General features: G+C 49.5%; 1 protein-coding gene across 1 annotated transcript; it reads right to left on the bottom strand.

The window, feature by feature from the left end:
- Positions 1-3,844: 3,844 nt before the first annotated feature.
- Positions 3,845-18,868, bottom strand: LAT2 (linker for activation of T cells family member 2). The gene is made up of 13 exons (XM_039705785.1): positions 18,780-18,868; positions 13,811-13,913; positions 12,514-12,553; positions 11,087-11,130; positions 10,246-10,300; positions 9,566-9,609; positions 8,766-8,804; positions 8,206-8,236; positions 8,024-8,103; positions 7,567-7,632; positions 6,791-6,853; positions 5,862-5,946; positions 3,845-4,653 (listed from the first exon to the last, which is right to left on the bottom strand). The coding sequence occupies exons 2-13, from the start codon at positions 13,893-13,895 to the stop codon at positions 4,635-4,637; spliced, it is 651 nt and encodes a 216-aa protein (XP_039561719.1). The 5' UTR covers positions 13,896-13,913; positions 18,780-18,868; the 3' UTR covers positions 3,845-4,634.
- Between the last annotated feature and the right edge of the window lie 1,158 nt (positions 18,869-20,026).

The raw sequence follows: 20,026 nt of genomic DNA, 5'->3' as shown, positions 1-20,026 counted from the left end.
TTGTATGTGTTTTATAAGCAGGATAGAAGAGAGGACTGTGACAGTCCAGAGCAATTGAGGTCTGTCCAGTGCACTCAACAAAACTGCTTATGTCCTTGGTATTGAGACCTAAGCAGGAGAAACAAAAATGGAATCCTGCTGTTAGGGATTACACTTCAAGACTGGTCATGAGTGATCTCAACAAGACCAAGAAGGAAATTTTTGGCACAAAATACAGCATTTACTGAAGTTATAATTGAGACACATTCAGCAAGTGCTGTTTGTCTGTGGACAGGGAAGGTATTTTCAGCAAATATACAGGAGAAATATTACACATTTCTTAATGATGCCACTGTATTTTGGATATTTGTTTTGTAATCTTTAAAAAACTTTACTAAATTCTGGGATGCTCTGCATTTGAGTTCCCTTTCCTGTCCTTGTTTCTCCAGGTTAGGTAATGTCATAGATTCAGCCTGCCAAAATGCTACAGAGTCATGTTTGCCTGTCCAGTTTCAGAAACACCTTGCCAGTGTAGATGGACAATTGAGTGTGAAATGCAGAGAGAAAGTAACTATAAATTGAATTTGACCACCTAATAAGAGATGTGAGACTTGTGTCTCCAAGCAGATACATCTTAATATAATTAACAGAATCACAAGGTTGAAGAGACCTTTAAGATCATCAAGTCTTAACTCATGACCTAATATCTCAGGTAAACCATGGCACTGAGTGCCTCATCCAGTCTTTTTTTAAACACATCCAGGGATGGTGACTCCACCACCTCCCCAGGCAGCCATTCCAGAACTTCATCACCCTTTCTGTGAAAAATTATTTCCTACACAACCGCAGGGGGTTATTGTGGCCAAGATGCAGGACTGGGCACTTGGATTTATGAAACCTCATTGTTTTGGAATCTGCTCATCCATCCAACCATTCTAGGTCTTTCTGCAGACCCTTCTTACCTTCCAACAGATGAACACATGCTCACAGCTTGGTGTCACCTGCAGATTTACTAATGAAAGACCCAATCCCCTCATCCATGTCCTCAATGCAAACAGTGAGCAGAGCTGGCCCCAGCACAGAGCCCTGAGGGACACCCCTGGTGCCTGGCCCCAGCTGGATGCAGCACCCTCACCAGCACTCTCCGGGCCGGCCATGCAGCCAGTTCTGAACCCAGCACAGAGTGCTCCTGTCCCAGCACTGGGCTGCAGCCTTCCCAGGGAATGCTGTGGGACACAGTGCCAAAGGCCTTGCAATTAAGCATGGTCTGGTTACAGCAGTCACACAAAAGAGTGGCAGAGGCACAAGTTGCTGGTGCTTGCACTTCACTCTGCCCATTTTGTTGATGATTTCCACCCCAAGTGTTCAGTTCCCCACTGCAGCTGTCTCACTGCCCAAATGGATGTTTCCTGGCAGCACCAGCTGGCTTCAGCCTGGGGACTGGTCCTGCACTGAGGCAGGGGCTGGGCACACCCTCCTGTCCTCCGACAAGCCAAGGGGGTCACAAGTTTCAGCAGCAAGAGCTGGTGGCATCATGACTTTCCCCTTAAGTCTTCCTGCAGCTCCTCTGGCAGAGCCAGCAGACAAACGTTTGTGATTCTATGTGCAGGAGAGCAAGGGAATTGGCAGCTGAACTGCAGGGAGTGCAGCAAACAGCACCTGGAATAATGGATGTAATGCTCAAAGTACGTTCTTTCTTCACTAGATATGTATTGAACATAGGCTTTGGTTCCCACCCAGCAAGTTACTATCAGGACAAACTCTATAAAATACCCAACTGATAGTTTATTACTGGGGCTTGAGCTGCTGAGCTTTCTACGGACACAGCATCACAGCTTTTGTCCCAGAAATTTAAATAAGGTTAATTTTCCTTTGACTGTACGTCATAGCCAGCCTACCCTGTCTTTGCTTTCTCATTAAATGTGATCATTGGATGAATTACCATGAATGTTTCATAAACCAGCAAACACCATATTTGGATGACTCAAGGCCAGTGCTTACCCTGTGAGATGTGCCTCATGAGGAACATGATGGGTCAGGTTCCTGCTCCTACCTGGTTTCAGAGGGTTTTTCTTCTCTACTCAGTAGCTGCATTTCACAGCTCCAGTTCGGAGCAGACTCCCCTCTGAGCTAATCCTTTCCAGCTCTGCAGGGACACAATCACACTCACTCTTCCTAAGAAGAGGACTAGTATTGATCCCAGAGGCCACCAACACCTCCTGCTCTCCACAGGCGATTGTTCCCCCTCTGAGTGCAGAGCTGCTGCTTTCCAGCACTCAGCACAGACTCCCCAGCTCCATTTTCAGAGCTGCACCAGCCAGAACTACTTTTCTAAAGCGCCTTAAATTGAAAACAGGAAGTGAATTTCTCACTTAACTGCCTACCTAATGTGGAGAGAGGTGGACCCAGGGGAGATGTAAGTCTCCTTGCATTAGGTTCAAACAACAGAGTCTATCAATTCTGGCTGAGCACCAGAAACCCTTGCACACCTAAAGCCAGTCCCAAAAGGACAGCATGGCAGTGAACACACACATCTGTACTCACTCATTGCAGAGAAAAACAGTGAGGTGGTTCAGAGCAAGACTAATAACAAATGTTATTGATGAGAGTTCCTGAAACAGCCCCTGGATAGCTTCCAGTGTAATGAGATGACTGCCTGAGAAGTGCTCCAGAAGCTTTGCAAAGGATTTACGCCTCACTACAGCTGACTGCTCTGGAGAGCTGCAAAGGGGATTTGTTCAGACCCCAGTAAGTGAAGAGTCTCCACATCCAGTTCTGTCCTGCCTGCTTTGGCTCCATAACTTTAAAGCTCAGGCTTTGGCAAAGGAGGATTGGCAAATTGTACCATTTTCTTGTACCAAGAAAATCTAACTGGTGTAATCTGCCTCCCTGCTTCGTGAGGAGAACAATAAATCTTGTATTTTCATGTTCTGACCATGCACTGACCTAATGCCTAGAACTTTCTGGGAGGTGTCCAGCTGGATCTGTTGCTGTGTGCCAAGGATCTGTCACTGCTGCTAATCTCCTGTTCATGAATGGCTCCCTTGGCTGGGAGATGAATCACCAGTGGGTAACACCACCAGACATCACTCACATGAGCTCACCCTTGCAGTGAACAATCCACAGTCTGCAGCACTTCATGGCAAGTGGAAGCTTCTTCAGGTGCTGAGGATGAATCCAACAGCCCCATAGCCCTGTGAGGTCCAGGCACAATTTCAGTGACAAAAGTCCCTTTGCCTGTCACTGTTTGTGCTGCTGGCTCTGGGGAACCCTGCTGCCATGCACCTGTGCAGACTTTTTGCAGAGCATTTGACCATCAGAAAACTTAAGGGTGTGAGGAGAAGCCGGGCTGGGGTGAGCAGAAAACCAGGCTGCAGCTCCCGGCCTGTGTGCATCCCTTAGTGCACGGATTTCCTCTGTTGTAAAAGTCCTGTGTAAAATTGTAGCATTTGTAAGGACCACTAGCAAACCTTCTCCTGAGCCAAACTCCAACCCACCATTTCAGCTGCACCAACGGTGGGCACCTGTGGTCTCTCTTGGTGGTTCTGCTAAAATTAGAGCCCAGTCAGCTGCAGCAGGAAGCACCTGACATCCCTTCTCCCACACCACAGCCCTCTAACCCTTAGCTCCCCTTCTTTGCTCACGCACCATGAGTGTGGGGTGTGGGCTGTGTTCTTTCCTGAAACACAGTTTTCTGATCTGATTTTGAGGAAGAAGGCTTTTAATGCAGTTTCTCCCCATAAGACCCTGCACATCACTCCATGTCACCTCATGTCCTCCCATTTCTTTGTCACCTGATCATGCAGATGTCTATCATTGCAAAACACAGCAAAACACATTTTCTTTGGAAGCTTTTCAGTTTTAATAAATAAGTGTTCCAGAAGCGCCAGATCTGTACATCAGGGGTGAGGAGATGGGATTCTGTTCCTGGGATGATGTTCCAACAGCCATAGTGAAGGATGGTGCAGTTTCTGAGGCTGGTGGCTGTGGATCTGACTCTCACAGTTGCTGCTGGTTCTTTGTATCATTATAAAATAGGTACTGAAACATGAGGCAAACTGCCATAGACCAACACTGTGAATTGCATGCCCATGGATAAGCAGGCATTAAATCCTCTTTAGCTTTTGTGAACAGGTTGGAATCTCATTCAGCTCCAGACAGCCACTGCTGTTACAAACACCACCTCTGCCTCGCCAGTTCCTCTCTCGTAGGAAACTGCTTCTGTAGGAGAGCACAGGAACTAAATCAGAACGTAATCCCTCCGGCTTAATGCCATCGTGCATGAGTCACCCTGACAAATTAAGTAGCTGCTGCATTACTGCTCAGCAAGTTAAGGACTCAATGCCTGACAGGAGAAAACATTGCCCAGACTGGCCATCTTCTAGTGGACACGCAGGGAAATGGGATTGGGATGAAACTGAGGATGAGGAGCCTGGGGCTTGCCCGTGGTCTCTGGGGGCAGAACACTTTCTCCAGTTGCTGGTTTGCAGTTGGACTTCTGTGGGGCTTCAAGCAGTGCAGTTCTTTCAGTAACACCCCTTCTATGTCACTGCAGGCACAGTTTGGAGAAGAGATTTCACTGAGGGATGGAAATCTCGCCTCTCCCCGTGTGCTTGTTCACTGGGTGTGCTCTTACTGCTCAGCAAGAGATTTCTTCAGACTTTATGCAGAATACTTGAAATAAGAGGAAAAAAAACAGTGAGTCCACTGATTTTTAATCCCTGCTTTCAGCTTAACTCTGCTGCCTGCTACATTTTCTTTCCAGGCACAAGTAGTGACATACACCACAAAATGTCCCTGTCTAAGCAGAAACCCCAGTTGTGCTCCTGGAGGATGATCCCTGATCAGAGCAGGAGGCACAGAGGCACCAGGAGCCCATTTCTCAGTTCAGCCTCCCTTGGTGGAGAACTGCTGGCATTTGTTGGTTGGACATTGAAATTTCAGACTATTTCTCTGCTAGCAAAGGCTACAACACAGGCAAAAAGATGCCTGGCAGCAATATATGGTCAGGTTTCTCAGGCTGGCTTTTTCCATGTCCAGCTACATCCAGCAGCAGCAAATGCCCTAGTGTGCAGAATGGGATCACTGTGCTTTGCATGGTGGGGACAAATCTTCAGAAAGATCCAATTCTGGGAGTCTGGCCACTGCTGGTGCCTAGAGTCTGGGGAATATAAAACCCCCTAAAACTAGAGCAGCTGGCATGTGGCAGAAGGACAATCCCACTGGGCCTCTCTAGGTGCTCAAGAGGGTAAAAACCCAACAAGGAGAGTGATACTGGTCCCAGTCCATCTCCCAGCTGGAGTCCTAGTCCAGTCTGGAGCAGGATGACCAGCACCAACCAGCACATCATTCACTGTCCCTCAGTGTCATGCAACCCTTCTGCATCCCTCTGCAGTTTTTTTACTTTATCTTCCCTGAGAAATTCTTTATCAGCAGCCTCAGGCTGGTGCTGATGCTGGGGCAGGATGTGTGGTCTTAGCAGAGCAGGCAGGGCTCAGCTGAGGGAATCCCTGCTCAGAGCAGGGGGTTTGGGTGTCCCTGCCCACAGCCCGTGCCAGCGCTGGCTGAAGCTGCTCTGGAGCAGTTTGGAGTTCCTGTGCCTATTGGAGGAGGGCAGTGCTGGAGCTGGGACATGCACTTGGACAAATTTGTCTCCATGGTCTGTGTTAGTCAGCTTGGCATCACCAGGGATGAGGCACTGCACAGGGTGGGCTCCTCACACTCCACTGCCCGTGTGGGCAACTGTGCTGGTGCTGCCAGCAAGGGCAGAGCTCCAGCTCAACTCCCTTGGCATAACCCAAATCCTGCCACCCCTAAATAAACACCATAACCCAAATCCTGCCACCCTCCATTAGCACACCAACCATTTACTCTGTTTCTACCTTTGCTGTGGCAGCAGGGCACGGCCTGACACAGGAGCTGTGTTGATGTAGTCTGGCTCATCATCCAGGCTTTCTGTCAGTGGGGCTGTGGATGGGGATGGCAAGCACTCATCAGTGAGTGGTGTAAAAACACACAATTTAAAAACACACAATGTAGAAACACACAGATCACTGACACAGCACGTGTCCTGCCAATATTTAGCCTTGGCTGCTGACATGTTTTTGTGCCTGGGCTAAGAAAACTCAGACCAGTGTCAAGGTCTCCTTGAAGAGGCTTCAAAATGATCACAGCAAATTTGCAAACACTCTGGGCAGCTCTTCAGAGCCAAAAAAGATTTAATCTGGAGTGTGCAAACAGGAATCACTTTGCTCAGACAACTTTCACACCAGAGATCTTAAATATATATGTGTTCACTCCCCACTGTCCCCCAGGCCAGAACTAGCCTCATCCTCACAGGAAGCCACACGTTAAATGAAACTGTGGTTAAAAGGTCAGCTTGAGAAATAGGGCCCTGACTACAGCAGGAGAGCCAAGGGCTGACCCACTGGGTGTGTGCAGAAAGTTCTGTGTCACAGGGGATTTCACAGCTGTGCCCCCTCTGGGGCAACCTCAAATGTAAGAGGATATAAGACCTGAAGAGCAACATTTTTCTGTAGCATCCCCTGTGAGGGTTTAGGCACAGCCACCCAAAAGGTGGCCTTTGGAGTATGACAGACACCACGTCCCAGCAGAGCAGCATCCAGTTACAGGAGTGTGTTACAATTTGCACATTGCCTTGGATATTTATCATGGACAATTGGGGGAAAAATTAACTCAGGACAAGGGTGATGGCTGCATTGCCCTTGCATGGTCTGTACTGGCCCAGGTGCTCCAGGCACTCTGCCCATAAGCCCCATCCCCAAACAGCAAATAACAGCAGAGAACCCACCTTGTCCTTGCTGGAGCTTCCATGTGAGTATTGTCATGCTGTTCTCATAGTCCACAGCGTCATCTGTGACAAGGAGGAGTTTGGACAAGACAATACTGAAGAGCAAATGGACAAAAAGGGGCCTTTGTGAACCCCCCTGCCCCTGACTGCGCCGTGCACGTGGCTGAGTTTCCAGCCAGCACAGATCTGCTGGTGCTGCCTCATCATTTTCCAGCCCTGGCCACGTGCCTGGATCTCTGCAGGCATGGATGGGGATCAGACAGGTCCCTGCTGCTCCTGCCTCCTCTAATCACTGCACAAAGCCAGGCAGGAGCAGGGCAGGCTTCAGCAGTGCAGAAAGCGTGTGTTAGCTCACAGAAGGAAACAAAACTGACTTCCTATTTTGATTGCAACATCCCAGGACTGATGCTGGAAGCCCTGAAGGCACACTGTGATCCAGTGCCACCCTCCAGAAGCTTCCTGGCTGCAGCCTTCTTGTGCTGGATTTGGTGAGAAACCTGAGCTAGGGGCTAGAACCATAATCATCCTGGCTAGAACAACACCAAAAACCTAAAGATGCAGACCCCAAAGCTCCTGAATTCCTGCAGAAACCACCAAGTCAAAGGCACCTGGGTGGAGGTGTCACCATGTGCATTTTTCTGCAGAAAGGGGGAATGTTCCAGGCCTGTGTGCCAGCTCCATGGCTGTGAACAAGCAGGTTTCTCTTGGCTGAGCAGGTCACCATCCTTCTCTGCACTTTGTGTGACACACATGACCTGTGACAGCAGCACCCTTACCTGAATCAGAGCCCTGAGATGCTCCAATGGTGACATTTTCATAGGAACAGGAATCCTCATCTTTCTCTGATGGAGAGAAGAAAGAAGAGTGACAAAGAACCTGGGAAGATCCCCCGGACCTGGGAAGATCCCCCAGCACCTGCAGGAGGGGGCTGTTTCCCACAGTGAAATGTAGATTAGCTAAAAAATTGTTAGTCTTAGTGACAGCCTGTGGTGACCAAGGGATGGCATCGGGTGCTCACTCCCACAGGAGCACAATCACCAATGGTTTTGGGCTGTCCTGTTTGCAGGCAACAGATGGACTGATGGGGGCTTGGGCATCCCTCAAATCCCACAGCTCTGCTGCAACCTTTGAAGGAACGTGTCCCCTTGCTTCAGGCCATACACAGAGCTCAGCAAGAACAGTTCACGAGCTCCCTGGAGCCCAGGGGCAGCCAGGCTGGATGGAGGAACCCACCTGGCTTGCCTGCAGACCTGGCACGGGGTGGACTGAAGAGCCTGCTGCAGTTGTAGTAGTGATCCAGAGACATGGGCTCCCTGTGGGAAGAGCAGCACTGTCAGCTCCTCCTGCCCTCACGGGCTCCCCAGGCTGAGCTAGGGCAGCACCAGGGCACACTGGCAGCAGCATAGGGTACTCACACATAGGCAGTTTCTTCTTGCAGGCAGCTCTCTGTAAGAACAAGGGTTTGCTGTCAGCACCCCACCATGGCATCAAGCTGAACAGCCATCCCTGGGCACAGCTGGACAAACCCCCCAGCCCAGCCACAGCCCCACAGCAGAGCAGGGTGGCTGGAGCACAGGGAGGTGGCCCTGATCCACCCCAGGTCCTGGGACAGCCCCGGCTCACCCCCTCTCATGGACACATCCTGCCAGCTGGCAGGAGATGGGGAATATGCTCCCTGGCTTGGGAAAGGAGAGCACAGCCCCACACACCAATAATCCTCTTAGGGCAGGCACCAGCTCACACTGCCCCGGGAGGGAGCAGCGGGCTCGGGAGCATCCATCCCCCTCTGCTCTGCCCCTTAATCAGATCAGTGTGTGTCTCACAAAAAACATCTCTAAACTGACCGAGCCAGAGCTCTGCCAGCTGCACTGCAGGCTCCCTGCCAGCTCCCATCCCCTGGAAAAAAAATGTGCTCCCTGCCAGCTCCCATCCCCTTGGCAGCCTTCCTTCCCAGACACATGGCTGCAGCATTTACCTGTCAGGAAATTCTGGTACCTGGGCTCGTCCCTGCTCCCTGGGGACAAGAGAGGGACACGTTAGACATGAACTGAAGCTGAGTGATGGGAGCAGTTTGACAGTGGAGGCAAGCACCAAGTATTTCAGCAGCAGCAGCTCTATCCCCCTCAGCTCTGGGGTCAGGGGGCACGGCTGCAAGGTTGGACACTCCAGGGTACTGGAATGGGACAGCCAGGGGTGATATTTTAAACAATCTGTGCCTGAGGCTGTAACCAGGACGGGTCAGCCAGAGCAGGATGAGCACTGGGCCTTAAACCCAGGCCCAGGACAGACCCCAATTAAGATGGACGTGGATCTGTTGGAGCAAGTCCAGAGGAGTGCCCAAAGGTGTTCCAAGGGCTGAGCCCTCTGCTCTGGAGACAGCCTGGGAAAGCTGGGGTTGCTCAGCCTGGAAAAGAGAAGGCTCTGGGGAGACCTCAGAGCCCCTTCCAAAGGGGAGAGGGACTTTGGACAAGGGCTGGGAGTGACAGGACAAGGGGGAATGGCTTCCCATGACAGAGGGCAGGGTTAGGGAGGATATTGGGAAGAGGTTTCTCCCTGTGAGGGTGTGAGGCCCTGGCACAGGCTGCACAGAGCAGCTGTGGCTGTTCCATCCCTGAAAGTGTCCAAGGCCAGGCTGGACAGAGCTTGGAGCAGCCTGGGCTAGGGGAAGGTGTCCCTGCCATGGCAGGGGGTGGAATGAGATGATTTTAAGGTCCCTTCCACCTCCAACAGCTCTGTGGCTCATTGTATCTGTGCCTGTGCCAGGAAGCTGCTCACCATATCCAGGGTGATGGGAAGCACTGAGCTCTTCAGTGGCTTTACTGAAAGAGAGAAAAGAGACCTAAAATCCCAGGTCTGAGCAAACCCTACCAGCAGTTACACACCATCAGAAGGACCATCCAGAAAACCTCCCTGCAAGGTTATCAAGTACACACAGAGTACAAGGGGAGATTAAGAATTTGGGGTAAAAATCCCAAAATGGGAATATGTAGGTTTGAATATTGCAGCAGAGTTACAATGGCTGTTTAGTTACTGGGGGTTTGGGTGATGGGGAGAAGGGGATTTATCACACCAAACTGCTTGTGAGTGAATAATGGCCATTTCTTTTCCATGCTGCATCTGTTATGTAGAGCCACAGCTCACTCTCCTGGGTTTGATTTAATCAGTTGCCAGAAGAATGCAATCATACTGAACAAAATCCAGAAAAAGTCTAAATATACTACTGACCATCAACTCGTGAAGCAACCCAATCAAGTTGAAGATGTTTCTGTTCTCACCAGGGGGTTGGACTAGATGACCTTGAAAGGTCCCTTGCAACCTAAACTATTCTTTGATTCTAAATACAGCCCAAGCCATATCTACAGGGCCCAGAATGCAATCCCCAAATGTTCATCTGTGTTGGGTGAACTTCATCCAGCCTTGGCTCTAGAGGTAGATTTTATTTGGGTTTTTCCTACCTTGCTATTGAGAAGTTTTCAGGTTCCTTACTTTTTTCCAGCCTTCGGGTTGCAACTGGCAACAGCAACAAAATTCCAGTGTTAATTACTGTGGCAGCAGCAGATGTGTCAAAGAGCACAGAACATCCACCAGAGAGGAACCCCTGGGACTGGCAAGCATTTTCCTAATGCATCCTAAAATAGCTTCCAGATTGTTCCTTGAATGTTCAAAAATGGTCAAACAAGGAACAACTAGAGGGAAAGCTGGTGTCTGTGCAGACCACAGGGCGTGCAGACGCTCGCTGGAGAGGCCACAACCCCAGCTGCTGTCACCTGCAAACCCGCGTGACTGGGGCCATTCCCTCCCTCCACACTGCAAGGGGCAGTGGAGAGCCTTGCCTGGGGGGATGAAAGACTTGCAGGGGGGCCTGGAGCCAGCAGAGCCCTCGGGCAGGGCAGAGGGGCACACGGGCCTGGCAGTGCTCCTGTGGCACAACGCCCAGGGGTTCATCACTGCAGCCAGCCTGCTGCAGGAAGCAGTGAGGGGGATGATGAGTGAGTCACTCTGTCAGCCACACCTTCACTCTCACAGGGTGCCCTGCTTGGCCCAAGAGCCCCAGCAGCTGAGGTGTCACTTTTCAACGACAATGCTTTAGTGAATTATTCTCAATTCAAAGGGCATTTTTTCCCCTAAAGCTCAGAATTCACACACCCGGAAGCATCTAAGGTGGCTTGGACAATCCAGGTCTCATCATTTCACGGCCTGGCTTCAAGGTGACCCTTTGAACATTACTTTCCCCCCGTTCTGTGCATGCAGGGCCCTCACCACGGGGCAGGAGCCACGTGCAATGTTCATACTCACTGGTATGGGATCGAATCACCTCAAATCTCTGCTGGCTTTCAAGCCTGGAAAAAACAGCAGTACAACCTCAGCTGAGTTTTGGAGTTTATAACAAGGAAAACAGATACAAGAGATCTATTTGGTGAGTGGAGGGCAGAGAGCACCCTGCTGGGCTCTGTGAGATGCCAGCTACACTGCTCAGCACGTCATGCAGGGCCTGTATGAGCTGGGAGCATCTTCCTGGGCTCTTCTTTGATCCTTTAAGGACAAGATGTTGTTTTGAACCACTGGCAGAGCAGCCAGCACCAGCAAGGGAAGCATCCAGGAATGAGGAAAACATAATTTAGGATAATTCTCATTTGGATGCTTCAGCCACCAAAGGCCAGAAGAGCCTTTTTACCCACAAAAAAATAGATGTGAAATGGCTTCAAACCCCACTGCTTCACCTCCACTGCTGCCTCTGCCCATTCCATCATCCCTTAATATCATCACGAATAAAATAACATTACTAATGATAACCTATGCCCAGGAACCTCTTTACTTTTCAGTTAATAGGAGAGCTGCTTTTTGAAGTACATGAGAACTCAACATCTTTTCCACTGCAGGTATTTCTACCCAGGTACTTATTAATTGCAACTTTGGGAACCCTTTCCCCCTTTTCCATTGGGCTTGCCCCATACCCAGCTGGGCTTCATGGCCCCAGGCTATCAAAACACCCAAACATAGAGTCAAACCACTTTGCCTGCAAACCACTCCTCCAGAAAGAGCACACAACACCACAAAACTGAGCCCAAATCCATTTCAAGAAGTTGGGACAATTCAGCAAGAGTCTGTGAGGGATGGAGCCTGTGGGGGACAGTGGCTGCTCCATCTGCAATGGATCACTCTGGAGCTTTTCCCACAGAAACAAAACCCCAACCCCTTGGAAGCCTTTGCAGAGCCACATTGCATCTCCTGTAACAAAGCTTAAAGCCCAACTTTTCTTTCTTTTAACATCATTTACTGTGGTTTGTCTGTTGCTGAAGGAAATAAGGGGCAGTGCATGTGTGCACACTGCATTTCCTTCATTTCTTGTGCTGCAGGTCAGTGGATGCTCTGCTACACGGTCCAAGGGCAGGGGCTTCTTTATGGAGTAAATAATCTCTCCATCTCATCTCAGGGCACAACAGAACAGGATAACAACTTGCTCTTCTCTCCTTTTCCAACTAGTTAATGATTCAACAATGTCACAATCAGCTTCAGTTTCAGTTTGGATTATTCTCTGTGAAGGCATTGCCCATTCAGCAGCACCTTGGGCTGGGGCACAGTGCCTTGCCTCTCATCCTGGCATTATTTTATTTTATTCTATTTTATTTTATTTTATCTCATATTTCAGCTTGGGTCTGGTTCTGGGGCTCACCCTGGCTGAGTTGTTTGGGGGAGAAACATGATTGGGAAAGGCAACTTACTGGCTCCTCCGCTGGTTCAGCTGTGCCTCCCGTTTGGTAGCTGGAAGACAATGGAACAAAAAGCTCTTAGAAAGGATAATTTGGGAATTAGAGATCAGGAAGGCCAATAAAATCATTCACAAAACTTCTTCAGCACATCAGGACAGCGCAGTCAGTGAGCAGCAGTTGCAGTAGGGCTTTGATGAAATTTTTTGAAACGACATTTGCCTTGTGGTTTTTGTCTCAACCTCCACAAAGCAAAGCAGCCAGTCCTGCCCCCAAACCCCAAACTACAGCCTCTCCCCCATGAAAACCCAATGTTCAGGGAGGGGCTCAAACCCCACTGGGTGCTCACCCTACTCTCTGTATGAATTTATCCTCCAGGCTCCCCTGGCCTCCCTTCTGTCCCAGACCCTCTGCAGGATTTGGTAACTGCAGCTCGTCCTCCCAGGTGGAGTCCCAAAGCCACCCACCACGATGGCCATGTAGAGGGATCTCAGTGTTACATCTGCCCCAGGGAAGGGGAGCTGCACTTTTGGGTGTTCCTTCTCTCTTGGCTCTCTGGCAGAGCCTCATCCATGCTCAAGCTGCGGGAGCATCCCCAAGGATGTCCATGATCCTACTGGGGAGAAGGTGACACCACTGCCCTGGAGAGATGCACTGTAGGCTCCAGGCACTCCTCAGAGCTCAGGGCAAGGGAAGAAGCTTTCTCCATGGTGCCCTGCAGAACTATATTATTTTGTCCCAGTTCTGTCCTCCCCATTGGCCCATTGGCCTTCCCTGCCCGTTTTTCCCTATATGTGCATGTTCTAGAGAGTTCTCCCTTCCCTGTGTTCCCACTGGTTTGTGTAACCCCACCCATCCACCCTGGCATTCCCTATTGGTCCCTTCTCTGGATTTATACCCTGGACCCTCCTTAGTTTGTATTTTTGGTCTCTGTACCCATCAGTGTCAATAAACTCTCATTTGAACTCCATGCCTGGAGCTGCCTGTGTCTTCACTTTTGAGTTGCTTCATGTGTGTGTCTGTCTGTGTCTCTGTGGGTGTGTCTGTCTGTGTCTTTGTCTATGTATGTGTCTGTCTGTCTGTCGTTGTGTCTGTCTCTATGTCTGTGTCTGTCTGTCTGTGTGCTGTGCTCTCCCGGCTCCCCCCCGCTGGCACAGGACGCTCCCGGTGAAGGTTGTGCCCAGCACCACCACGGACCACAACCCATCCCCACAGGGGCGAAGCTGGTACCCAGCTGAGCAGAGCCAAACTCCCAGGGTGGGGAGGACATTCCAGGAGGGAATTCCAGGCAGGTGGAATTCTCAGCACTTACCTGAGAGCTGGCACCTGATGCAGAGGCTGACGGCCGCCCCGAGCAGCATCAGCGCCGCGGCCGCCCACAGCTCCAGCTGCACCATGGCCCAGCCAAATCCAGCCTGAAACACAGCCAGGGACCCTGTCAGCTGTGGGGCACACGGGGCTGTGAGGCCATCCCTCAGAGAGCCTTTAGCCCCAAAAGCCAGGTGCTGTTTGCCCTCCCAGCCCCATGGAGGCTGCTGAGGATGCAGAAGGGACTTTGAGCTTGTAGCCAGGGGCAGCAAAGGCAATGCCCTTTCCTGACTGCTCTGAATCACTCACTGCCAGTCCCCAAACCCACCCTGCTGCCATCAAATCTGTCAGCAGACAGTAATTTTTAATATCCAGAAGAGAGGGCAAAAGGGAGGCACTTGGCAGTATTTAAACAGTCAAGACCTTTGCACAACGTGTTCTGGCTCAGAGTGACTCCCAGTGTGAAATTCCCCACGCCTTTTTCTGCCTTTTTCTGCACTGAGCTGGCTGTTCCCTCCTTTCCATGACAAGCTTTTTCACAAACAGCAGCTAAAATTTTTTAACAATCAGCACGATTTGGTTTCAATTTCTTCCTTTAAAATACAAACCATCCTACAAATATCACAGAAAGCAGCCTGCTGGCACTGAGATGGATCATTTACCCACTCCTATTCCCCAGGGTCAGATTTTCTTTAGTTAAAGATTATTTTAATTTATTTTTGTTTTTAATCAACTTTCATTTTTCCTTAGGGATGGAGACACTTCAACATGCCAAAGGCCAGAACATCCTCACAGTGGCTGGCAGGAAGCTTTCCTGCTGCCTACCTTCAGCCTGTCTTATTACAACTTTACTCTGTATTAAATTGGTGAATGGAGGAGGAAAGATATATTATAGCGATTGATAATTAAAATAATTCAAAATAACAAAACAAATGCCAGTAGCAGGCAATGGAAAGCAGCAGCCTGATCTGCCCTGCTCAGCACCTTCTGCTTGTGCTTGATTAAAGAGGAATAAACAACATTTCTCTGCCCAAACTTTGCAGAAGTTTGGAAGTTGCTCTGGCAGCCCGTTCACTTCGGAGAAAACCCAAATCCTCCCATGGCAGCTGAGCTGTGGGGGCTGAGCCACTTCCTGCTGTCCCTGCAGGCACTGGGAGCAGCAGCTGAGCGTGTTGGAGGAGCTTTGTGCTCCAGTTTGCCATTGAGTCTCAGCCCATTGAATCCCAACTGGGATTGCCACAATCCCAATTATCAGGGCAGGATGAGAATAATCATGGTGCAAATCAGCATGGGGCAGGAAGGGGGAGGAAGGAAAGTCCCTCACTTCCACTCAGACAGACCTTGAGCAAAGCCAGCAGCAGTGCTGAAGGGGTTTGGTGTCAGCATCCCCCAGTGGTTCCCAAACTCCACGTGGCTGTCCAGCAGTGACCTCACCCTCTGATGAGAACAAACTGGGCTTATTCCTTCAGGTTCCCTGGGCTCTCCAGGACCTGGAGCTACCAGCACGCACTCCCCCATGGCTGTGCCTTTTACAGGCCCCCAGAGGCCTCTCTTTCCCTGCACAGTCTTTTGCAGCACTTTCTGAAGAAGATGAGACGAGTTATTCTATATTTAATTGTCCAGACCTCCATGCACCCACCCCAGAGTGCAGGACCAGAACCCAAAAGAGCTTAGTCAAAACCATGTGCTTTTTCCCATCATTTTTCCTTTGCTCAGCATCCCCCATGGAAATCATGAGCTGTGGCTCATCTCTAAAGCATCTCCAAGAGGCAGCTGAGGGAAGTTGGTCCAATGCTGGTGACTAAAATACAAAGGGCTGTGATGCTGCTGCTTTGTGGGTTTCCTGGCTTTTTTTTCCTTTTTTTTTTCTTCTTTCTTTTCTTTAAAGTGAAGGCGAGGCAGAGCTGAAGACACCTGACAACACTGACCTAGTTTGTCCCTTTGCCCAGCAGGCCTCCTGCTCCCTTCCAGAGCCAGTTTTATTTTGGTCACGGGCAGTGAGGCAGCAAAACCTGTCTGCTCCTGAGCCCCACTCCCCAGGGACACAGCAAGGGGTTATCTGAGGGGCTGCTGAACAGGACATGGTGTGTCCCACCCCATCACAGCTTTATGCCCCAAGAAAGCCCCCAAGTCACACACACACATCAGCCTGGAGATCATCTGTGCTCCCCAAATACCCAGGTCCATGGAAAAACCTTTCTTTGGTACAAGCCCTGCTCTGGAAAGGAGCTGACAGAAGGAGGTGATGAACAGATTTATGACAAGCAGAAGGCTGGAAGCACTTACTCACGGCTAGCAGGATATAAATAAAATATTTGGAAGGCTGCATGTGCCTCCCTGTGCTCTGCCTTGGGGAGCTGGAGAGCAGAACAAAGAGCCTGGAGCCACGGAGGTCTCTGCACAGGGGGCTGTGTGGGGTCATGGCTGGCCAGCCCTGCTTCCAAGATGCTAAACCCAAACTCAGGGAGAAAACAGGTTCCCAGCTAGTTTGGGAGGGACACTCATATTGTGTCACAATGCCCTGCTCTGTTCATGCGCTGCTCTCTTCTCCTTTTGCCTGTTTTTCCCCTTTTTGTGCTGAGGGAGCCAGTGGGAGCAGGGCACAGCCCGAGCACCAGGACCCCACAAATCCCTCAGGAGCAGCTGCTCCAGACAAGCAATTCCTGGGAGAGCAGCAGGCTGGAGGCTGGGCACAGCTGTGGCCCCACCAGGGGCTGCTCCTTCTCTGGCCTCAGGTGTTTTTAGCAAGCAAGGAGACAGGTTTTTCTCACTAAAAAAATTGGGAAAATTAATGAACTCACAAAATTTATCTACTGTGTGCTAGATCTTGTCTTAATTTAAGGATTCACCCCAGTAACGAGGCTCACTACGAAAATCCAGAGGAAGGAGAGGTGGTTTTATCCAGGAAGGTAAAAGGTCTTCTGCTTTTAAATCCACTGAAATGGAGAGTAAGAAGACATGGAACTCACTGTCCATCTGTCCAAGAGCAGCACAACAAGGTGAGAAAAGCTTCTGAATTGAAATAAGGCAATTCTGGCTCATAAAATGAGTGGAAATAAGCTGGATATGCACAGGCTAGAAATAAAATTCCTAATGGATGGAAAGTCTGGAAGAACTTCCCAAAAGCATCAGAAGAGGCACAAAGCTCACTAAAAAAACCTGCAAGAGCACTTAAAGTGAATTTTAACTTTTTGCTGAGAAACCAGGAGCGTGAGGAATGTCTGGATGTGGCCTCAGCAATGCCTGGTTTCCCATGAGATAATTTCTGATTAAGCCATTTTAGCCCTTTGCAGATGTCAAGCCCACACCTGAGTTCACACTGCAAGATAAAGACTAAAATAATATATTTATATTGTGTATTTAATGTATTTATATTATGTATTGTATCAATCAAAAATTGCCCAAAAGGCAAATATAAAGCAGCCACTTTCTCTCCCCTGCAGAAAGTTTTGTGGTGTGCACCAGTTTGCAGTAAATTAATTCTAAGTCAGGCTGGTAGGATGAGTCACTGCTATGAAATATGAAGTGGAGAGTGTATTTAAAGACTACCATATGAAATTCAGCACTCTGACTTGTTGAACAGATGCAATATTCAGCTTGAGTCAATGTCTCTGACGTGTCTAAGAAAAGCAACTCCACTTTCTGTTTGCTTGTGTGGCACAGATTGCCACAGAAAGTCCCACCAATTCAGAAATTCAAGTCTCAGAGCAAGGAATCTCTGCTGTGGCTGGAATGACTTCAATGACCAGCACTGAGCCTTCAGCAAAGCTCCTTTCCGGAGGCCTGCACATCTCATTTCCTACCAGATTTGTGCCAGTGTCAGGCTGTTTAGGAAGGAGTGCCATGGAGTTCAAGTCTGGGGTTTTACAGCTATTCAGGCAGCTCAGGCTTTCATGCCAATAGATGCATTTCAGTAGAACTTATGATAAAAGGGGAAAATTAGAATTGATAAACCAACTTCCACATAGATTATAACTTTGGAAAGTGCTTTTTAAAGACCTTGGGTGGAAAATACGGTGCAAAACCCCAATCACAGCAGGCATGGCAGCACAAGAAGGTAACTCACAGACATATTCTGTATTTGTAACTGCTCCAGGCAGCACTGGAGCCTCCCAGCATCATTCACTTCCACTGGGAGCCCAGGGGATGCATGTTAGCAATACAGGCAACCCCTGTGTAACTTAAGACTCCAGAACCACGAAAATGAGCCAATCTCACACAAGATTATCCCAAAATTATCCTCTTCTGCTACACTATCTGCCTCATGGCCCACCTTACACTGAACATTGTTCACACAAGAGAAAACTGATGAAAAACCAAATCTCTTTCTATCTAGAATTAGCTATTTCAAGCACTTACATGCAGTGAAATAAATACATTCATACCCATGATGCCAGTCAGCCCTGAAATCAATGGAAAACCCAGGAAGTGTCGTTTGAATCAGCTATTTTTAAGGACTGGGCTTTGGAGGGGGAGCAGCGTGGGCTGCAGCAGTCCCAGAAGCTGCAGGCAGGAGCCAGAGGAAGGTCCAGCAGGGATGAGGGAAGCTCAGCACAGACTGAATCTTCCAGAATATTTTAGAAGATATGAATGCAGAAATAATGTAATTAAACCCACGCTCCCATAAGCAGATGGACGAGGAGATGCAAAGAGCAGTGCTGTAAAACAGACAATCCAGGCTGTGTGGGATGGGCTCCTCTCAGCTCCAGAGGGCTCCAAATGCTGCTGGGAGGAGAGAGTTGGAAATTCCTACCTTGGAGCTGGTGACGGCCAGGAGCAGCAGTGAGGAGGGGACATCCACCGCGTTGTTTTCCAGAGAGGTTTCACAGGGGTGACCTTGAACCTCTTTCAAGGCTCACCAAGGTCTAAAGTGGGATCTCTGAGCCCCCTGGGACACCCCACTGTCCCCACAGGAGCCCCAAACGCCTCCGGGCGCTTTCCCCTGCCCACGCCTGCCTCCCTCACCCCCTTACCCAGAGCTGTCCCTGAGGTGTCCCAGCTCCTCCAGCTCCTCCAGCTGCCGGGGCTGGAGCTGGTTCCTGCAGGTCTCGTTGCAGTTGCAGTTTCCTGTCCCCTGTGAATCACCAACCCCAACATCCGCTGCCCGGCCGGGCGGCCCCGAGAGACGACGCCTGCACAAACCCACTGGGGTCACTTTGTGTCCTGTGGGGACAGGAGGAGGCTTGGCCAGCGTGACACCACACTGAGCTCACTTCCCCTGGGGTTCAGATGCTGCTGGTGCCCCACAAAGGTTCAGGTTCCTTTTAGCAAAGAGCCTGGACAGGAATAACGCTGGAAGCGGCAGGTGCTGCCAGGGAAGGCTCAAAGCAGGCACAGCAAACTGCAGTCCCTCTCTGGGGTTTGTGGAAAAGATGGGAACAAGCCACAAAGGCAGCAAACAGCCTGAGGTCACTACTGCTCACGGCCAAAGCTGCAGCTCCTGTCTGGTGCTGTAAGAATAAAACAGTTCCTACGCTTCAGCACAACTGGCACAATTTCACTGCACTCTTAAATAAAGTAGTTCCTCAAATTTTTTGGTGCTTGAGTAGAATAAGGAGAGCTCATGAATTCCCTATTGAGAATTTCTGTATTGGCTTAAAGCCCTGTCACAGTCCATGAGAGACGGATCCTGCTCCAGCACTAGGGAATTCTGCACACACACATCAAGTGCAGTTGTGCAATAGTACAAGAGCCACGGGGCACATGAGTTACAACCATAAACAAAACGTTTCATGCTGCTCTCACTAAGGCTCTACAAAGCCTCTCTTATATGTAAATGTTCAGTAAAGGGAAATTTTGTTATATTTAAATTAGGGCAGCCACCTACACCCAGCTCTCTGTGCAAGAAGGTGACTCTTCGTCATAAAAATTATTAAGGAGCCAACTGGTCACAATTTTTGCAACTCTGGGATGAAATCTGGCTATCAAACTTTCAGAGGAAACGTTACTTCAATAAGATAATTATCCACTGTACATATAGACTTTCTTTCTTCCTATTTTTTTTTTCCTAACCTGAGATGCAAAAATAATGCACCTTCCAGAGCCATTCCCAGACAAAATCTGGGTGCTGAAGCCTGTCTTGAAATCAGTATAATGTGAACCAAAGATAAAAAGAGGCAGACTCAGCTTTTAATTTCTCACATGTTTTCTGGGTGGTATCTGTGTAAAGGACATTGTAAAATGTGAAATGTTTTTTTCACTGCCAAAAGAGTTGTTACAA

Source organism: Passer montanus, unplaced genomic scaffold, assembly GCF_014805655.1.
Source record: "Passer montanus isolate IOZ18808 unplaced genomic scaffold, ASM1480565v1 scaffold184, whole genome shotgun sequence".
Lineage (NCBI taxonomy): Eukaryota > Metazoa > Chordata > Aves > Passeriformes > Passeridae > Passer > Passer montanus.
This window is presented reverse-complemented; position numbering and strand designations above follow the sequence as displayed.